Below are 20035 nucleotides of genomic sequence, written 5' to 3'. Positions count from 1 at the left end.
TGTGTGTGTGTGTGTGTGTGTGTGTGTGTGTGTGTGTGTGTGTGTGTGTGTGTGTGTGTGTGTGTGTGTGTGTGTGTGTGTGTGTGTGTGTGTGTGTGTGTGTGTGTGTGTGTTTTATTTATTAGGGATCCCCATTAGTCAACACTTCTTACAAAAACAAGTAGTGATGAAGTCAATCTCTCCTCCACTTTGAGCCATGAGAGATTGACATGCATATCGTTAATGTTAGCTCCCTATGTACTTTTAAGGGCCAGCCGTGCTGCCCTGTTCTGAGCCAATTGTAATTTTCTTAAGTCCTTCTTTGTGGCACCTGACCACACGACTGAACAGTAGTCCAGGTGAGACAAAACTAGGGCTTGTAGGACCTGCCTTGTTGATAGTGCTGTTAAGAAGGCAGAGCAGCACTTTATTATGGACAGACTTCTCCCCATCTTAGCTACTGTTGTATCAATATGTTTTGACCATGACAGTTTACAATCCAGGGTTACTCCAAGCAGTTTAGCCACCTCAACTTGCTCAATTTCCACCTTATTAATTACAAGATTTAGTTGAGGTTTAGTGAATGATTTGTCCCAAAAACAATGCTTTTAGTTTTTGAAATATTTAGGATTAACTTATTACTTGCCACCCATTCTGAAACTAACTGCAGCTCTTTGTTAACCTGTTGTGGTATAGGGGGCAGTATTTTCACGGCCGGATAAAAAACGTACCCGATTTAATCTGGTTACTACTCCTGCCCAGAAACTAGAATATGCATATAATTAGTAGATTTGGATAAAAAACACTCTAAAGTTTCTAAAACTGTTTGAATGGTGTCTGTGAGTATAACAGAACTCATATGGCAGGCCAAAACCTGAGAGGATTCCATGCAGGAAGTGCCCTGTCTGACAATTTGTTGTCCTTCTGTTGCATCTCTATCGACATTACAGCATCTGTGCTGTAACGTGACACTTTCTAAGGCTTCCATTGGCTCTCTAAAGCCGCCAGAAAGTGGAATGGGGTGTCTGCTGTCTCTGGGCAAAGTATAGGAGCAGAGTTTGTAAGTGGTCAGCCTGGGGACAGTGAGACTGGAGATGCCCGGTTGGAATATTATCGCTATTTTATGAGAAAAGTAGCATAAAAATGTATTTTAAACAGCGTTTGACATGCTTCTAAGTACGGTAATGGAATATTTTGAATTTTTTTGTCACGAAATGCGCTCGCGCGTTACCCTTCGGATAGTGACCTGAACGCACAAACAAAACGGAGGTATTTGGATAGAACTATGGATTATTTGGAACCAAAACAACATTTGTTGTTGAAGTAGAAGTCCTGGGAGTGCATTCTGATGAAGAAAAGCAAAGGTAATCCAATTTTTCTAATAGTAATTCTGAGTTTAGGTGACCCCGAAGTTGGCGGATGTCAAAATAGCTAGCCGTGATGGCCGAGCTATGTACTCAGAATATTGCAAAATGTGCTTTCGCCCGAAAAGCTATTTTAAAATCGGACATATCGATTGCATAAAGGAGTTCTGTATCTATAATTCTTCAAATAATTGTTATGTATTTTGTCAACGTTTATCATGAGTAATTTAGTAAATTCACCGGAGGTTTTCGGTGGGTATGCTAGTTCTGAACATCACATGCTAATGTAAAAAGCTGTTTTTTTATATAAATATGAACTTGATTGAACAAAACATGCATGTATTGTATAACATAATGTCCTAGGAGTGTCATCTGATGAAGATCATCAAAGGTTAGGGCTGCATTTAGCTGTGGTTTGGGTTTATGTGACATATATGCTTGCTTGGAAAATGGCTGTCTGATTATTTGTGTCTATGTACTCTCCTAACATAATCAAATGTTTTGCTTACGCTGTAAAGCCTTTTGGAAATCGGACAACGTGGTTCGATTCAGGAGAAGTGTTTCTATAAAATGGTGTAAAATAGTCCTATGTTTGAGAACTTTGAATTTGGCGCTCTGATTTTTCACTGGCTGTTGAATAGTGTGGGACGATTTCGTCCCACCTCTCCTAGAGAGGTTAAGTGTTGCAATCATTTCAGTCGCTGTAGTAGCTGACGTGTATAATGCTGAGTCATCCACATACATAGACACACTGGCTTTACTCAAAGCCAGTGGCATGTCATTAGTAAAGAATGAAAAAGTAATTCCCCAGCTGCCCTGGGGAATTCCTGATTCTACGTGTCTGTGCCTGCATTGGCGGAGGGCTTGAGTGTGTGTAAGGCACTCATTGTCCACCTATCACATCTAGGTGACTCACAGTGAGGAAGAAGCTATATTTTGTGGCATACAGCAGGTCAGCCACCAGGGGGAGACTCGTCAAGGCCTGGTGACAGACGGAGTATACATCACGAGGCGATGGTTCCATCTGCTGGACGTGCCAGGTCTCGACGGGCTCTCCGGCCAGGACTAATTGGGACTGATTGGGGATTGGTGAGTAATCAAGGGCTGATTGCTCACCAGCTGTACAAGTCACATAAAGCTGCCAGAAGGGCAGCACACAAGGGAGAGACTGGGGGAGGAAAGGACTCCCGTATAGTTGGGGACGGTACCAGAGGTAACAGTAGGGAGTTCAGTTTTTGATCCCCACAGGATACAGCAAGACCCGGAGCCCAGAAGACGGTATCCCGGAGAGGGTCTCTTGGGGGAGACCTATTCTTTTCTTTTGGACTTTTATTTTAATAAACACCTTTGAAACTGAGCTAATCCTACTCTGTCCGTGTCTGATCTGTGTAAACGTTTTGACCCAACCCCCTGGTCTGCCAGAATTGGTGGAGAATGCAGGCTTTCTGATAACGTGGTCAGTTCTGAGTTGACGTTTCCACAGCATCAGCATGGACGAGTTGATAGCTCAGTTCATTCGGGCCCAACAAGCCCAACAGGCGGTTCAGGAACGAACGCTGGAGGAACAGTGGCTACAAAACGTCCGCCTCGTTGAGGAAATCAGGAAGCTACAAGGAGGAGCGTCTACTGAATCACATCCAAACAAGTTTTTAATCAAGCTAACAGAAGATGACGACATCAAAACCTACCTACCTGTACATTTGAACGGACAGCACTACGGGAAGGATGGCCAAGGCAGAAGTGGGCCAGTCTGCTGGCCCCGTTCCTCTCTGGGAATGCCCAAAAGGCCTATTGGGACCTGAACGATGAACAGGCGGCTAACTACGACGGACTCAAAGGGGAGATACTCAGCCGCTACGGGTACAGCCTGGCCCATCGGGCTCAACTATTCCACGACTGGAGGTTCATAGCCGACGTATCCCCCGAGCCCAGATGAGCGACCTACTGCGAGTCACCAGGGCGTGGCTCCTAACCGATGTATCCACCCTCTCCATCCTAGACAAAGTGGTCCTGGATTGCGTCCTACGGGCACTACCCCACGACATGAAGAGGGCAGCGAGTCTATGCACGCCCCAGACCTTGGAGGGCCTCCTGGAAGCAGTGAATACGCATCAAAACACTCAGGCCCTGCTGAGTGGAAGCCGGGCCGAGTCGGTGACCTGTTCGAGGAGTCGGAAGGACAGCCCCACTGCTGTGTACCCCGAACCGACAGTCGGCAGGGCCAAGAGACCGCAAACCCGTGGAGAGACGGCTGGGGTAGGGCCGACCCGCCTCCGACGACCCCAGGTAGATGGAGACCAAAGAAGGTGTTTTGAGTGTGGCGCCCGGGGGCACAATGCCTGGAATTGCCTGGCTCGAGAGGAGTTGATGCCATCAGCAAGCCCCGGAGGCGAGGTGGGTCACGCAGTGAACTGCGTCACCTCCTGTTGGGCACACCACAAATCAACTGCACCCATGGTCCTGGTGAAGGTTGACGGACATGGCACGGAAGCTCTATTAGACTCCGGATATATGGTTACCCTCGTAACCACGGGCCTGCTGAACCAGTATACCGAACGTGGTAGGGAGATGTCCATTTCCTGTGTTCACGGGGACACAAAGCGGTATCCAACCGTATGAGCCAACATCGTGACGCCACAAGGGAACTGCCAGATGATGGTGGGTGCATTAACAGAGTTGCCGGTACCTCTCCTACTGGGACAAGATTGTCCGCTGTTCGCGGCCCTGTGAGGGCACAAGCTGAGGAAGAAGGTACGAGCCGGCCGAAGACGAGAGCGAGGACGACCCATCGCCTGTGCGGCCCGGAAGCAAACGGTTGATCAACCTGTATCTATGGTCCGGAGTCGGAGTGGGTGCCGGAACCCGACCCCCCTAGGGAACCACGGGAGGAAGAGCCCGGCCTCCCCCTCCTTGATTTCGAGGGGCCAGTCGAGATACCCCCTGGGGGCCAACTGAGGGGACAATTCAGGAAGGTCCAGTGGGAGGATCCAAACTTGAAAGCCGCCACAGCCCAAGTGATAGCGGTGGATGGACAGCTACTTCCGGGGGTGAGTGACTGGCGATACCCCCATTTCCAAATCAAGAATAACCTTTTGTATCAGGTGTCGCGCCAACAGGGGGAACTTTGAGAGGTATTGTTGCTGCCCCGACGGTTCGTGGGAACCGTTCTTCAGCTGGCCCACCTGGAAATGGAGAAGACCTGGGAACGGATCCCCGCCCGGTTCCACTGGCCCGGGATGAGGAGGGCCGTGGAAGATTACTGTCGTAGCTGCCCGGAGTGTCAAATGACTGCCCCAAAGGCACACTTCCGAAACCCACTGGTCCTCCTACCGATCATCGGGGTGCCCTTTGAACGCATCGCCATGGACATAGTGGGACCCCTGGTAAAAACAGCACCGGTACATCCTGGTAATAGTGGACTATGCCACCCGGTATCCTGAGGCCATTCCCCTATGGGCGGTATCCAAGGGAATCGCCCGGGAGCTATTCCACCACTTTAGCCGGGTGGGCATCCCGAACGAGATCCTGACAGACCAAGGTACTGAGTTTATGTCCCGCCTAATGAAAGATTTGTGTGCTCTCCTGCAGATCAAGCGGATCCGGACCTCCGTCTTCCACCCGCAGACGGATGGGCTCGTCGAGCGGTTCAATAAAACGCTCAAACAAATGCTGCGGAAGGTCATCGAGCAGGATGGGAAGAACTGGGATCAGCTACTACCCCACCTAATGTTCTCAATCCGAGAAGTACCCCAGTCCTCCACTGGGTTTTCCCCTTTCGAACTCCTCTACGGGATGAGGCCACGAGGCCTACTGGACCTCGCCAAGGAGGTGTGGGAAGCCCAACCGACCCCCTTACGCAGAGTGGTAGAGCACGTGGAGATGATGAGAGAGCGGATGACAGCCATATGGCCAGTCGTGAAGGAACATATGGAGAAGGCCCAATGCGCCCAAGCCCAGGTCTACAATTGGAGAGCCCAGCCCCGAGAATTCCAGGTGGGATACAGGGTATTGGTCTTAACCTGTCTAGGCTAGGCGGGACGAATTCGTCCCACCTACGTAACAGCCACTTGCAGCCTGTGGCGCGATTTTCAAAATCTTAAAAATCCTATTACTTCAATTTCTCAAACATATGACTATTTTACAGCCATTTAAAGATAAGACTCTCGTTAATCTAACCACACTGTCCGATTTCAAAAAGGCTTTACAACGAAAGCAAAACATTAGATTATGTCAGCAGAGTACCAAGCCAGAAATAATCAGACACCCATTTTTCAAGCCAGCATATAATGTCACCAAAACCCAGAAGACAGCTAAATGCAGCACTCACCTTTGATGATCTTCATCAGATGACAACCCTAGGACATTATGTTATACAATACATGCATGTTTTGTTCAATCAAGTTCATATTTATATCAAAAACCAGCTTTTTACATTAGCATGTGACGTTCAGAACTAGCATACCCCCGCAAACTTCCGGGGAATTCGCTAACATTTTACTAAATTACTCACGATAAACGTTCACAAAAAGCATAACAATTATTTTAAGAATTATAGATACAGACCTCCTCTATGCACTCGATATGTCCGATTTTAAAATAGCTTTTTGGTGAAAGCACATTTTGCAATATTCTAAGTACATAGCCCAGGCATCACGGGCTCGCTATTTAGACACCCGGCAAGTTTAGCACTCACCATAATCATATTTACTATTATAAAAATGTCATTACCTTTTGTTGTCTTCGTCAGAATGCACACCCAGGACAGCTACTTCAATAACAAATGTTGGTTTGGTCCAAAATAATCCATCGTTATATCCGAATAGCGGCGTTTTGTTCGTATGCGTTCCAGACACTATCCGAAATAGTAAAGAAGTGTCACGCGCTTGGCGCAATTCCTGACAATAAAATTCAAAGTATTCCATTGCCGTACGTCGAAGCATGTCAACCGCTGTTTAAAATCAATTTTTACGTCATTTTTCTCGTAGAAAAGCGATAATATTCCGACAGGGAATCTCCTTTTCGGCAAACAGAGGAAAAAAATCCCAAAGGCGGGGGCGGTCGGGGTCACGCGCATAAGCTAGTGTCTCTTGATGGGCCACTTGAGAAAGGCGATAATGTGTTTCAGCCTGGGGCTGGAATGACGACATTCTGTTTTTTCCCGGGCTCTGAGAGCCTATGGAAGACGTGGGAAGTGTCACGTTAGAGCAGAGATCCTTAGTAAATGATAGAGATGGCAAAGAAGTTCCAGAAATGGTCAGACAGGCCACTTCCTGTAAAGGAATCTCTCAGGTTTTGACCTGCCATTTGAGTTCTGTTATACTCACAGACACCATTCAAACAGTTTTAGAAAATTTAGGGTGTTTTCTATCCATATGTAATAAGTATATGCATATTCTAGTTACTGAGTAGGAGTGGTAACCAGATTAAATCGGGTATGTTTTTTATCCAGCCGTGTCAATGCTGCCCCCTAGCCCTAACAGGTTAATCCCCACGGCCGAAATTAAGTTCCTGGCAACATGGCACGGGCCATACGAGGTGATCGAGAAGCTGGGACCTGTCAATTACCGCGTACGACAGCCGGGGAGACGGAAACCCCAACAGATTTACCACGTGAACCTGTTGAAGAAGTGGCATGAGAGGACAGCCTTGCCGTGTTATGGTCGAGACCCAGGACGCCAACGGTACCAGTGGTGGACTCGAGCAATGAGGACCTCGACCCAGCCCAGAAGCAAGAGCTCAGAGAGCTCGTCGATTGGAACACGGCGGTGTTCTCCGAGAAGCCAGGCCGCACGACCCTCATTGAACACCACATCCGTACCCGGCCCAGAGAAACGCTACGATAGATGCCATATCGGATTCTGGAGGCCCTAAGGAAGGCCGTGAAACAGGAAGTGGAGGCTATGCTGAGGATGGGGGTCGTTGAAGAGTCTCACAGTGCATGGTGCAGCCTCATCGTGTTGGTGCCCAAACCGGACGGTAGCCTGTGCTTCTGTAATAATTTCCGGGGTGTGAACGACATAAGCTTGTTCAACGCCTACCCCATGCCGAGGGTGGACGAGCTCATTGACCGATTGGGAAAGGCCCGGTACATCAGCACCCTTGACCTGACCAAAGGATATTGGCAGGTACCATTGGCAGCCTGGGTTTATCCTCAACTTTGCGGCTATAGCTTCCCCCCTCACCGATCTAACCAGGGCCCGCCTCCCGAAAACAGTGAAATGGACAGACGAGACAGAAGCAGCATTCAGCCGCCTGAAAGAAGCGCTGGTCTCCCATCCGATTCTCGTAACGCCCCGATTTCCAGGTGCCGATGGTGGTCCAGACGGATGCATGTGATACGGGACTAGGGGCCGTTCTGTCCCAGATACACGATGGGGAGGAGCACCCCATCATGTACATCAGCCGAAAGTTGATACCTAGAGAAAAAAAGTACTCTATTGTTGAGAAAGAGTGTCTAGCGGTGAAGTGGGCACTAGACACTCTCAAGTATTACCTGTTAGGTACCCACTTCACCCTGGTTACGGACCATGCTCCCCTGGTCTGGATGGCCAGGGGAAAGGACACAAACGATCGGGTCACCAGGTGGTTCTTGTCCCTTCAACGCTTCTCTTTTTCTGTTGTGCACAGGTCAGGGGCGAAGCATGGAAAAGCAAATGACTTATCGAGAAGGGAGACATACGTCGCACCGATGACAGTCCCCTCCCCGACAGAGCTAAGGGGGGGGGGGGGGTGTACAGCAGGTCAGCCACCAGGGGGAGACTCGTCGATGCCTGGTGACAGATGGAGTATACATTGAGGCGATGGCTCCATCTGCTGGACGTGACAGGTCTCGACGGGCTCTCCGGCCAGGACTAATTGGGGCTGATTGGGGATTGGTGAGTAATCAAGGGCTGATTGCTCACCAGCTGTACAAGTCGCATAAAGCTGCCAGAAGGGCAGCACACAGGGGAGACACTAGGGGAGGAAAGGACTCCCATATAGTTGGGGACGGTACCAGAGGTAACAGGAGGGAGTTCAGTTTTTGATCCCCACAGGATACAGCAAGACCCAGAGCCCAGAAGACGGTATCCCGGAGAGGGTCTCTTGGGGGAGACCTTTTCTTTTGGACTTTTATTTTAATAAACACCTTTGAAACTGAGCTAATCCTACTCTGTCCGTGTCTGATCTGTGTAAACGTTTTGACCTAAACCCCTGGTCTGCCACAATTTACAGTACCAGTCAAAAGTTCGGGGACCCCTACTCATTCAAGGGTTTTTCTTTTATTTTTACTATTTTCTACATTGTAAAATAATTGTGAAGACATCAAAACTATGAAATAACACATCATGGAATCATGTAGTAACCAAAAAAGTCTTAAACAAATCTAAATATATTTTAAGTTCTTCAAAGTAGCCACCCTTTGCCTTGATGACAGCTTTGCACACTCTTGGCATTCTCTCAACCAGCTTCACCTGGAAGGCTTTTCCAACCATCTTGAAGGAGTTCCCACATATGCAGAGCACTTGTTGGCTGTTTTCCTTCACTCTGCGGTCCAACTTATCCCAAACCATCTCAATTGGGTTGAGGTCGGGTGATTGTGGAGGCCAGGTCATCTGATGCAGCACTTCAAATCAAATCAAATTGTATTTGTCACATGCACCGAATACAACAAGTGTAGACTTTAACGTGAAATGCTTACTTACAAGCCCTTAACCAACAGTGCAGTTCAAGAAGAACATACTTTTTACGAAGTAGACTAAAATAAAAAGTAATAATAAAAGTAACACAATAACAATAACGAGGCTATATACAGGGGGCACCGGTACCGAGTCAGTGTGCGGGGCTACAGGCTAGTTGAGGTAATCTGTACATGTAGGTGGGGGCGAAGTGACTATGCATAGGTAACAAGCAAACAGTGAGTGTACAAAAGGGAGGGAGGGGTCAATGTAAATTGTCCGGTGGCGATTTTAGGAGTTGTTCAGCAGTCTTATGGCTTGGAGGTAGAAGCTGTTGAGGAGCCTTTTGGTCCTAGCAAAGCACCATCACACCTCATCACCGTGCTTCACAGTGTCTGAATGACCTTGAGTGGCCCAGCCAGAGCCCGGACTTGAACCTGATCGAACATCTCTGGAGAGACCAAAAAAATAACTGTGCAGCGACGCTCTCCTTCCTAAGCTGACAGAACTTGAGAGGATCTGCAGAGAAGAATGGGATCAACTCCCCAAATACAGTTGTGCCAAGCTTGTAGCGTCATACCCAAGAAGACTTGAGGTGCTTCAACAAGTACTGAGTAAAAGGTCTGAATACTTATGTAAATGTGATATTTCTGTTTTTGAATTTTTTATATATTTTATAAAAACCTGTTTTTGCTTCATCATTATGGGGCATTGTATGTAGATTGAGGAGGGGAAAACAACTATTTAATGCTGTAACATAACAAAATGTTGAAAAAGTCAAGGGGTCTGAATGCTTTCTGAATGCACTGTATTTTATATATTTGCCTCGTCTCAATTTCCAGTAGGATGAGCAGTAGGAAGCAAATATATCCCATTGAAGTTCATCTTTTAGACACTAAGGATCCACAAGGTCCCCCACCCGAGGGACACTCCATTGTCTCCCACTGGCCCTCATTAGCTTTAGTTGTCCTCTACAGAGCCTTCCTCAACTTCCTGGTATACATATTTATGCAGCCCGGACATTGGGAGAGCAGAGGAGACGAGAGGAGAGGGGAATAACATAATGGAAATCAATTCTCTCACTGGAATGAAAAAATGCAAAGCTCATTAAAAGGGCTTCTGCACAAACCAAATTCATTTAGGTAATAATGATAAGGAAGGAAGAATATGTGGCCAGTGTCGTCTTCAAGTTGTCTCTCTCTCTCTCTCTCTCTCTCTCTCTCTCTCTCTCTCTCTCTCTCTCTCTCTCTCTCTCTCTCTCTCTCTCTCTCTCTCTCTCTCTCAGATTCACTCAGAATTAATATTTTAAATGGATGAGGAAGTTAATCGAGAAAGTTCAGCATGCTTCACAATTAAGCAAAAGAAGAAGAGCTGAAAAAATAGCATGGAATAATAATCACATTAACTGCAGACAGCCAATCTTCCTTCCCAAAGTTTTGTGCTGACCGAAAAACCTGCTTAAAATAAGCCAGCAGTCCCTCAGAAGGAACGAGAGAGAGAAGAGGGAGTGAGAGGAGAGGAGGGAGAGGACAGAGGGGAAAGGAGAGGAGGGAGAGAGAAAAGTAGGGAGAGGAGAGGGAGGGGTTGAGAAACCAGAAGAGAACCAGATGGAGAGTATGCCTTTCAGTCTAACCCAACCAACCAGCAGAATGAGTTTTGCGCAGAAAACAGAAGTTTGAAAATGACTTGTTTGGTCTTATTTTTATTTGTTCTACGTCTATTTCCATCCACCAAAGGGAACAGCCAGTTTGTCATAGAAATTAAATCTACTTCCCTGGAGGTGCTTTTAATGACTGCTGTAAGGCCAGTCATTTGTTTTAAAGGAGATATGAAGATTTGAATATGTTAAGGGTGACACTAGTGGTGGTACAGCTGTCCAACAGGACTGGTAATACTGTTCTACTGTACTAACCTAAACAGCACTGCTACAGCTGTCCAACAGGTCTAGTAATACTGTTCTACGAAACTAACCTAAACAACACTGTTACAGCTGTCCAACAGGACTGGTAATACTGTTCTACTGTACTAACCTAAACAACACTGTTACAGCTGTCTAACAGGACTAGTAATACTGTTCTACTGTACTAACATAAACAACACTGTTACAGCTGTCCAACAGGACTGGTAATACTGTTCTACTGTACTAACCTAAACAGCACTGCTACAGCTGTCCAACAGGACTAGTAATACTGTTCTACGAAACTAACCTAAACAACACTGTTACAGCTGTCCAACAGGACTAGTAATACTGTTCTACTGTACTAACATAAACACTGTTACAGCTGTCCAACAGGACTAGTAATACTGTTCTACTGTACTAACCTAAACAACACTGTTACAGCTGTCCAACAGGACTAGTAATACTGTTCTACTGTACTAACATAAACAGCACTGCTACAGCCGTCCAACAGGACTAGTAATACTGTTCTACTGTACTAACATAAACAACACTGTTACAGCTGTCCAACAGGACTGGTAATACTGTTCTACTGTACTAACATAAACAACACTGCTACAGCCGTCCAACAGGACTAGTAATACTGTTCTACTGTACTAACCTAAACAACACTGTTACAGCTGTCCAACAGGACTAGTAATACTGTTCTACTGTACTAACATAAACAGCACTGCTACAGCCGTCCAACAGGACTAGTAATACTGTTCTACTGTACTAACATAAACAACACTGCTACAGCCGTCCAACAGGACTAGTAATACTGTTCTACTGTACTAACCTAAACAACACTGTTACAGCTGTCTAACAGGACTAGTAATACTGTTCTACTGTACTAACATAAACAACACTGTTACAGCTGTCTAACAGGACTAGTAATACTGTTCTACTGTACTAACATAAACAACACTGTTACAGCTGTCCAACAGGACTGGTAATACTGTTCTACTGTACTAACATAAACAACACTGTTACAGCTGTCTAACAGGACTAGTAATACTGTTCTACTGTACTAACATAAACAACACTGTTACAGCTGTCCAACAGGACTGGTAATACTGTTCTACTGTACTAACCTAAACAACACTGTTACAGCTGTCCAACAGGACTAGTAATACTGTTCTACTGTACTAACATAAACAACACTGTTACAGCTGTCTAACAGGACTAGTAATACTGTTCTACTGTACTAACCTAAACAACACTGTTACAGCTGTCCAACAGGACTAGTAATACTGTTCTACTGTACTAACATAAACAACACTGTTACAGCTGTCCAACAGGACTAGTAATACTGTTCTACTGTACTAACATAAACACTGTTACAGCTGTCCAACAGGACTAGTAATACTGTTCTACTGTACTAACCTAAACAACACTGTTACAGCTGTCCAACAGGACTAGTAATACTGTTCTACTGTACTAACATAAACACTGTTACAGCTGTCCAACAGGACTAGTAATACTGTTCTACTGTACTAACATAAACAACACTGTTTCAGCCGTCCAACAGGACTAGTAATACTGTTCTACTGTACTAACCTAAACAACACTGTTACAGCTGTCCAACAGGACTAGTAATACTGTTCTACTGTACTAACCTAAACAACACTGTTACAGCTGTCCAACAGGACTAGTAATACTGTTCTACTGTACTAACATAAACAACACTGCTACAGCCGTCCAACAGGACTAGTAATACTGTTCTACTGTACTAACATAAACAACACTGTTACAGCTGTCCAACAGGACTAGTAATACTGTTCTACTGTACTAACATAAACAACACTGTTACAGCTGTCCAACAGGACTAGTAATACTGTTCTACTGTACTAACATAAACAACACTGTTACAGCTGTCCAACAGGACTAGTAATACTGTTCTACTGTACTAACCTAAACAACACTGTTACAGCTGTCTAACAGGACTAGTAATACTGTTCTACTGTACTAACCTAAACAACACTGTTACAGCTGTCCAACAGGACTAGTAATACTGTTCTACTGTACTAACATAAACAACACTGTTACAGCTGTCTAACAGGACTAGTAATACTGTTCTACTGTACTAACATAAACAACACTGTTACAGCTGTCTAACAGGACTAGTAATACTGTTCTACGAAACTAACCTAAACAACACTGTTACAGCTGTCCAACAGGACTGGTAATACTGTTCTACTGTACTAACATAAACAACACTGTTACAGCTGTCTAACAGGACTAGTAATACTGTTCTACTGTACTAACATAAACAACACTGTTACAGCTGTCTAACAGGACTAGTAATACTGTTCTACTGTACTAACATAAACAACACTGCTACAGCCGTCCAACAGGACTAGTAATACTGTTCTACTGTACTAACATAAACAACACTGTTACAGCCGTCCAACAGGACTAGTAATACTGTTCTACTGTACTAACCTGAACAACACTGTTACAGCTGTCCAACAGGACTAGTAATACTGTTCTACTGTACTAACATAAACAACACTGTGTCGTGTCTTTGGCTATGCCAGATTAAGTGATATTTCATGCTATTCTATAAAATCCTTTCTCTGTAATTAATATTACCTGATTAAGCTAATCATGTAAATGTAATTAACTAGAAAGTCGGGGCACCACGGAAGAACGTTTATAGAGCCGTTATCTTCAGAATAAACTCTTAAAATACTTAGTAATCTTTTACATCGATAGCCGTCATCTTAATCATCTTATTTTCAGTCTCATAATGAAAGTTGTAAATTCTTGGTTATCTTCACGAACCCTGGCTAACAAGTTGAATCAGCAATACAAAATTGGGTTTAATTATTTATTTACTAAATAAACTAATCACACAGAATTACAAATACACAGAATACAAATGATGTCATACAGAAAATGTCCCGGTGGACGGAACCTGTATGATGGCTGGTTACACAAAGGAAAGGGGGTTGGGCTTGAATGAAAGAGCGGGAAGACTTAGGAACAAAGAAACAGCAGCTATGCTATCGTAAATACATTATCTTATGCATTCTAAATTACCGCACATTTGGAAAAGGAAAATGCAATAAATATTTACTCTGAGCTGCGCTTCGGTAGATTGGTCGTAGATGCTGGCCGGGTTGGCCAACAGATCTTCCTATCCTCGGAAGAATGTCTCTGGTGGTAAATTGGATACGTGGTGGTATCTTCGTCTGTCTGTTAGACTGGATCCGTCGTCCGTCCTTTCCTAGCACACGTCTACAGCGGCCGCTGCTAACTCAACGGCTAGGAAGTATCACTTCTGTAGTGAATAAGCTCAAAGTTCATACCATTCGCCACCAAAGCTCACGCTGAGGTTGGCTTAGTTCTGTAGATGTTACTCTGATAACTAGAGGGTGTATACTTTCTCAGGTACAGTTTATATCGTCCTGTCATCAGTCATAATGTCTCAGATGACAACCGAACTGACATCCATACTCATTACGTTCCCAAGCATATTTCCAACTGGTTTTATTACCAAAATATGGTTCCTTTTCCCCATTTGTTTGATGTTCCCAGACTCTCTATATTTAACACAGGCTATTCAAGTCCTTCAGTAGGGTCAGAAAGAGAGGGGAAGGGAGAAAGGTATTTATCGGGGGGGTCATAAACCTTACCCACAGGCCAACGTCATGACAACTGTTACAGCTGTCTAACAGGACTAGTAATACTGTTCTACTGTACTAACCTAAACAACACTGCTACAGCCGTCCAACAGGACTAGTAATTCTGTTCTACTGTACTAACCTAAACAACACTGTTACAGCTGTCCAACAGGACTAGTAATACTGTTCTACTGTACTAACCTAAACAACACTGTTACAGCTGTCTAACAGGACTAGTAATACTGTTCTACTGTACTAACATAAACAACACTGTTTCAGCCGTCCAACAGGACTAGTAATACTGTTCTACTGTACTAACATAAACAACACTGTTACAGCTGTCTAACAGGACTAGTAATACTGTTCTACTGTACTAACCTAAACAACACTGTTACAGCTGTCCAACAGGACTAGTAATACTGTTCTACTGTACTAACTTAAACAACACTGTTACAGCTGTCTAACAGGACTAGTAATACTGTTCTACTGTACTAACCTAAACAACACTGTTACAGCTGTCCAACAGGACTAGTAATACTGTTCTACTGTACTAACCTAAACAACACTGTTACAGCTGTCCAACAGGACTAGTAATACTGTTCTACTGTACTAACATAAACAACACTGTTTCAGCCGTCCAACAGGACAAGTAATACTGTTCTACTGTACTAACATAAACACTGTTACAGCTGTCCAACAGGACTAGTAATACTGTTCTACTGTACTAACATAAACAACACTGTTACAGCTGTCCAACAGGACTAGTAATACTGTTCTACTGTACTAACATAAACACTGTTACAGCTGTCCAACAGGACTAGTAATACTGTTCTACTGTACTAACATAAACAACACTGTTTCAGCCGTCCAACAGGACAAGTAATACTGTTCTACTGTACTAACATAAACACTGTTACAGCTGTCCAACAGGACTAGTAATACTGTTCTACTGTACTAACCTAAACAACACTGTTACAGCTGTCCAACAGGACTAGTAATACTGTTCTACTGTACTAACATAAACACTGTTACAGCTGTCCAACAGGACTAGTAATACTGTTCTACTGTACTAACATAAACAACACTGTTACAGCCGTCCAACAGGACTAGTAATACTGTTCTACTGTACTAACCTGAACAACACTGCTACAGCTGTCCAACAGGACTAGTAATACTGTTCTACTGTACTAACCTAAACAGCACTGTTACAGCTGTCTAACAGGACTAGTAATACTGTTCTACTGTACTAACCTAAACAACACTGTTACAGCTGTCTAACAGGACTAGTAATACTGTTCTACTGTACTAACCTGAACAACACTGTTACAGCTGTCCAACAGGACTAGTAATACTGTTCTACTGTACTAACATAAACAACACTGCTACAGCCGTCCAACAGGACTAGTAATACTGTTCTACTGTACTAACCTAAACAACAATGTTACAGCTGTCCAACAGGACTAGTAATACTGTTCTACTGTACTAACCTAAACAACACTGCTACAGCCGTCCAACAGGACTAGTAATACTGTTCTACTGTACTAACATAAACAACACTGTTACAGCTGTCTAACAGGACTAGTAATACTGTTCTACTGTACTAACCTAAACAACACTGTTACAGCCGTCCAACAGGACTAGTAATACTGTTCTACTGTACTAACCTGAACAACACTGTTACAGCTGTCCAACAGGACTAGTAATACTGTTCTACTGTACTAACATAAACAACACTGTTACAGCTGTCCAACAGGACTAGTAATACTGTTCTACTGTACTAACATAAACAACACTGTTACAGCTGTCCAACAGAACTAGTAATACTGTTCTACTGTACTAACATAAACAACACTGTTACAGCTGTCCAACAGGACTAGTAATACTGTTCTACTGTACTAACCTAAACAGCACTGCTACAGCCGTCCAACAGGACTAGTAATACTGTTCTACTGTACTAACCTAAACAACACTGTTACAGCTGTCCAACAGGACTAGTAATACTGTTCTACTGTACTAACCTAAACAACACTGTTACAGCCGTCTAACAGGACTAGTAATACTGTTCTACTGTACTAACCTAAACAACACTGTTACAGCTGTCCAACAGGACTAGTAATACTGTTCTACTGTACTAACCTAAACAACACTGTTACAGCCGTCCAACAGGACTAGTAATACTGTTCTACTGTACTAACCTGAACAACACTGTTACAGCCGTCCAACAGGACTAGTAATACTGTTCTACTGTACTAACCTGAACAACACTGTTACAGCCGTCCAACAGGACTAGTAATACTGTTCTACTGTACTAACCTAAACAACACTGTTACAGCTGTCCAACAGGACTAGTAATACTGTTCTACCCAGGACAAGACTTGCACTTGGTTCATCTCAGACCTCAGCCATTATTTAGCAGATGCGATGAAACCTAGCTCAACACAGTGCTTCCTCTGTGTGCCTGTCCACCTGTCCGTCTGTCCGTCTGTCTGTCTGTCTCAACACCCTTCACTTATGTCTCTGTTTTACCTCTTTCCTACAGTATTGATTTCTCATTTTCTTTACTGCTGAGACGAAAAACAATAACATAGTGTTGTCAATCAACAGTTCTGATCTGAAGGCAGTCAACTGATCTCTCTCTCTCTGTGTGTGTGCGTACTACAGGGAGCTGAGTCCCAGGGAGAGACCCAGGCTGCAGAGGACCTCCTGCTCATCAACAAACCTCTGACACAACTCACATCCCTGCTCATTCAGATGGTAAGACATGCTGTCTGTCTGTCTGTCTGTCTGTCTGTCTGTCTGTCTGTCTGTCTGTCTGTCTGTCTGTCTGTCTGTCTGTCTGTCTGTCTGTCTGCCTGTTAGTACTGTATGTGTGATTATTACAGTTTAAAAACAGTACAGTGTATATAAAGCCCTCAGATCAAGGGGTTTGGAAGATACTGCTAGCCACTGCCATGTAAATGCTGGTCCATCTTTGCCAGTATTATTCAACATGACGCAAATATGTTAGGAATTAATAATGATCCATTCCCAGTGTATTTTTGATGTGATTTATCCATTTCCATTCTAATTGAGTGTAGCTAGTCTTATGATAAAACATAAAATAGTCAGCTTGAAATAAATCATTTGAAACATTCAAATATTAAACAACATTTTCATTGTCAGTCATGCCTTTTGACCAAGCCCCTGAAAACTTGACCTGTTGCTGATACAACATCATAAACTGAGTGGATTCTGAACGCATCATCAATAATGGACAACCCATTGTGGTTTAATGGTTTCTGCTGGTGCTGTGATATGAGAATCTATAGAAATAGATTGATGAATAATGATGACAGAGCCAGAGAAAGATGGCTCCTGAGTTTTAAAATGAAGAGTTGGGGTTATTGGGTAGATATTGCGTTATATACTTAATTGTATTATTAGCCCCATCATTCCACTGTGAAATAGGCTTTTTAAAAAAAGCATTTGGGATTTTTGCTGGCCTTCGTATTTCTCAAAATTATTTCTCATTCACTGCTAACTTTGGCCTTGAGGTTAGGAGAAGGTAACTCAATTTCATAAAGTACCAGGGGCTTGAATGATTGACGACTTCCAGTGGACAAGTTGTATCTGTTGCACATGGTAGCGCCACACTCCTACACAGTACACACACAAAGCAAAGAGTACACACACACACACACGTACACACACACACGTACACACACACCGTATTGCATCCCCCTAGAGTACCTCTGGTCCACCATAGTCTCAGTTGGTATTTCTGAGTGAGTGAACTGAGTGAACACACACACACATAGGAACACTCTGCAAGCCTCCCCTCTGGCCATGTAAATCACACAGATGGCATAGGAGAACAGACCCACTGGGAGGGCCTTTTAAACGCTTTATGCCAGCACGCCCCGTGGTGCTGCATGGAGCCCACTCTGTGTTTACCCTTGGCCACAGACACACACACACGCAGACAGCCTGTACCCAGGCCCAGGCTTCATCCACCTCCACAGCCCCAGTCTCAGCCCCAGCCAAGCTGTCCCTCTGAGCTGCAGGGGAGTGACTCAATCTACCAGCCCTCTGCCTGCCTGGCTGGCTGCACCCACCTCCCTCCACCACAATCACTACCACCACCGCCACTCAGTACACCAGCAGCCAGACTGCTAGCCTTGTGTCAACATATTTCTGCATAAAAACTGTGAGCTGAGAGCATGACAATGTGCCTGCCTGGAAGTCAGCGACCTGCAGTTGAACCACACTCCAACCTCTGTCTGAACAGGTTTGACTGGGGCTTTGTTTGTGTGTTTGTGTGTGTGTAAATGAATACATTTATTATGGGGAGGGGGAGTATATTGTGTCATTATGGGGGGGGGGGGGGGGCTGAACAGAGTGTGTCACAACATGCTCTCTCGGTGGCCTCCACTTGTGGTCTGTCACAAACAGATTGCACACTAAAAACAGCCATGGAAGGAGACAACCAAACCTCTAATCAGTGTTATACTGCTGATATAACCCTGCCTCTTTTTACAGCGATAGCAAAGGATTTTATGGGAATTTATGCAAATACATACAATTTAGCATGAGCTCCCAAACTCTGTGCCTGATAATATGCAATTTTACAGCAGCTGTAAATGTACATTTGCACCGCATAATGAAGAATGTTTCTGAATAAATCTAGCCCTTCACCAGCACAGTGCATCAAGACCTATGTGTTGTGAGGCAGAGAGAGGCCTTATTGAACACATGTTAAATGCAGACTTCAACAACACAGGCAGGTGTCCTAGTAAATACACCTCAGGATCCCTCTCAATGTTACTCACTGACAAAGAACTGGAGTATGGCTGGGAGAGTTTGTGTGTGTTTGCGTCTGTGTGCGTACATGTGTGAGTGAGTGAGTAAATGAATACATTTGTTTAGGGGAGGGGAAGTATGTTATGTCATGATGAGGGCAGCAGCAGTACTCTGAGAGCAGCAGCATTCTGAGAGCAGCAGCATTCTGAGAGCAGCAGCATTCTGAGGGCAGCAGCAGCACTCTGAGGACAGCAGCAGCAGCACTCTGAGGACAGCAGCAGCACTCTGAGGACAGCAGCAGCAGTACTCTGAGGACAGCAGCAGCAGCACTCTGAGGGCAGCAGCAGCAGTACTCTGAGGGCAGCAGCAGCAGTACTCTGAGGGCAGCAGCAGCAGTACTCTGAGGGCAGCAGAACTCCGAGGGCAGTATTAGAGGGCAGCACTGCCACACGTCAGTCCACTAGTTGCTCCCCTCTCCTCTTTCAGCCCACTTTAATAGCTTTGATTTCATGCATTGGATTCATTGCATGTTATTTCTTATCCTTCTTTAGATGCATCTACTACCACTGTTGAGTAAACAGGATATTGATGTAAAGCCTGCTGAACAGGTGTTAACTCTTGTCTGTTTTGACTTGGTATTGGCATCTGAACAATACTATCAGCACAAGACTGCACAGTGAGACTAAAGAGCCT

General features: G+C 44.6%; 1 protein-coding gene across 1 annotated transcript in view; it reads left to right on the top strand.

Annotated features, from left to right (window-relative positions):
• The window catches only part of LOC106595924 (serine/threonine-protein kinase ULK4), a 185734-nt gene that overhangs the window by 118514 nt on the left and 47185 nt on the right, over nt 1–20035 (top strand). Inside the window, exon 34 of the mRNA XM_045697923.1 lies at nt 17225–17317. Coding sequence (XP_045553879.1) covers nt 17225–17317 — 93 coding nt within the window. The remainder of the gene's footprint in view (nt 1–17224; nt 17318–20035) is intronic.

Source organism: Salmo salar, chromosome ssa02, assembly GCF_905237065.1.
Source record: "Salmo salar chromosome ssa02, Ssal_v3.1, whole genome shotgun sequence".
NCBI classification, from domain to species: domain Eukaryota; kingdom Metazoa; phylum Chordata; class Actinopteri; order Salmoniformes; family Salmonidae; genus Salmo; species Salmo salar.
Note: the sequence above shows the minus strand (reverse complement) of the source record. Positions and strands in the feature narration are given on the sequence as shown.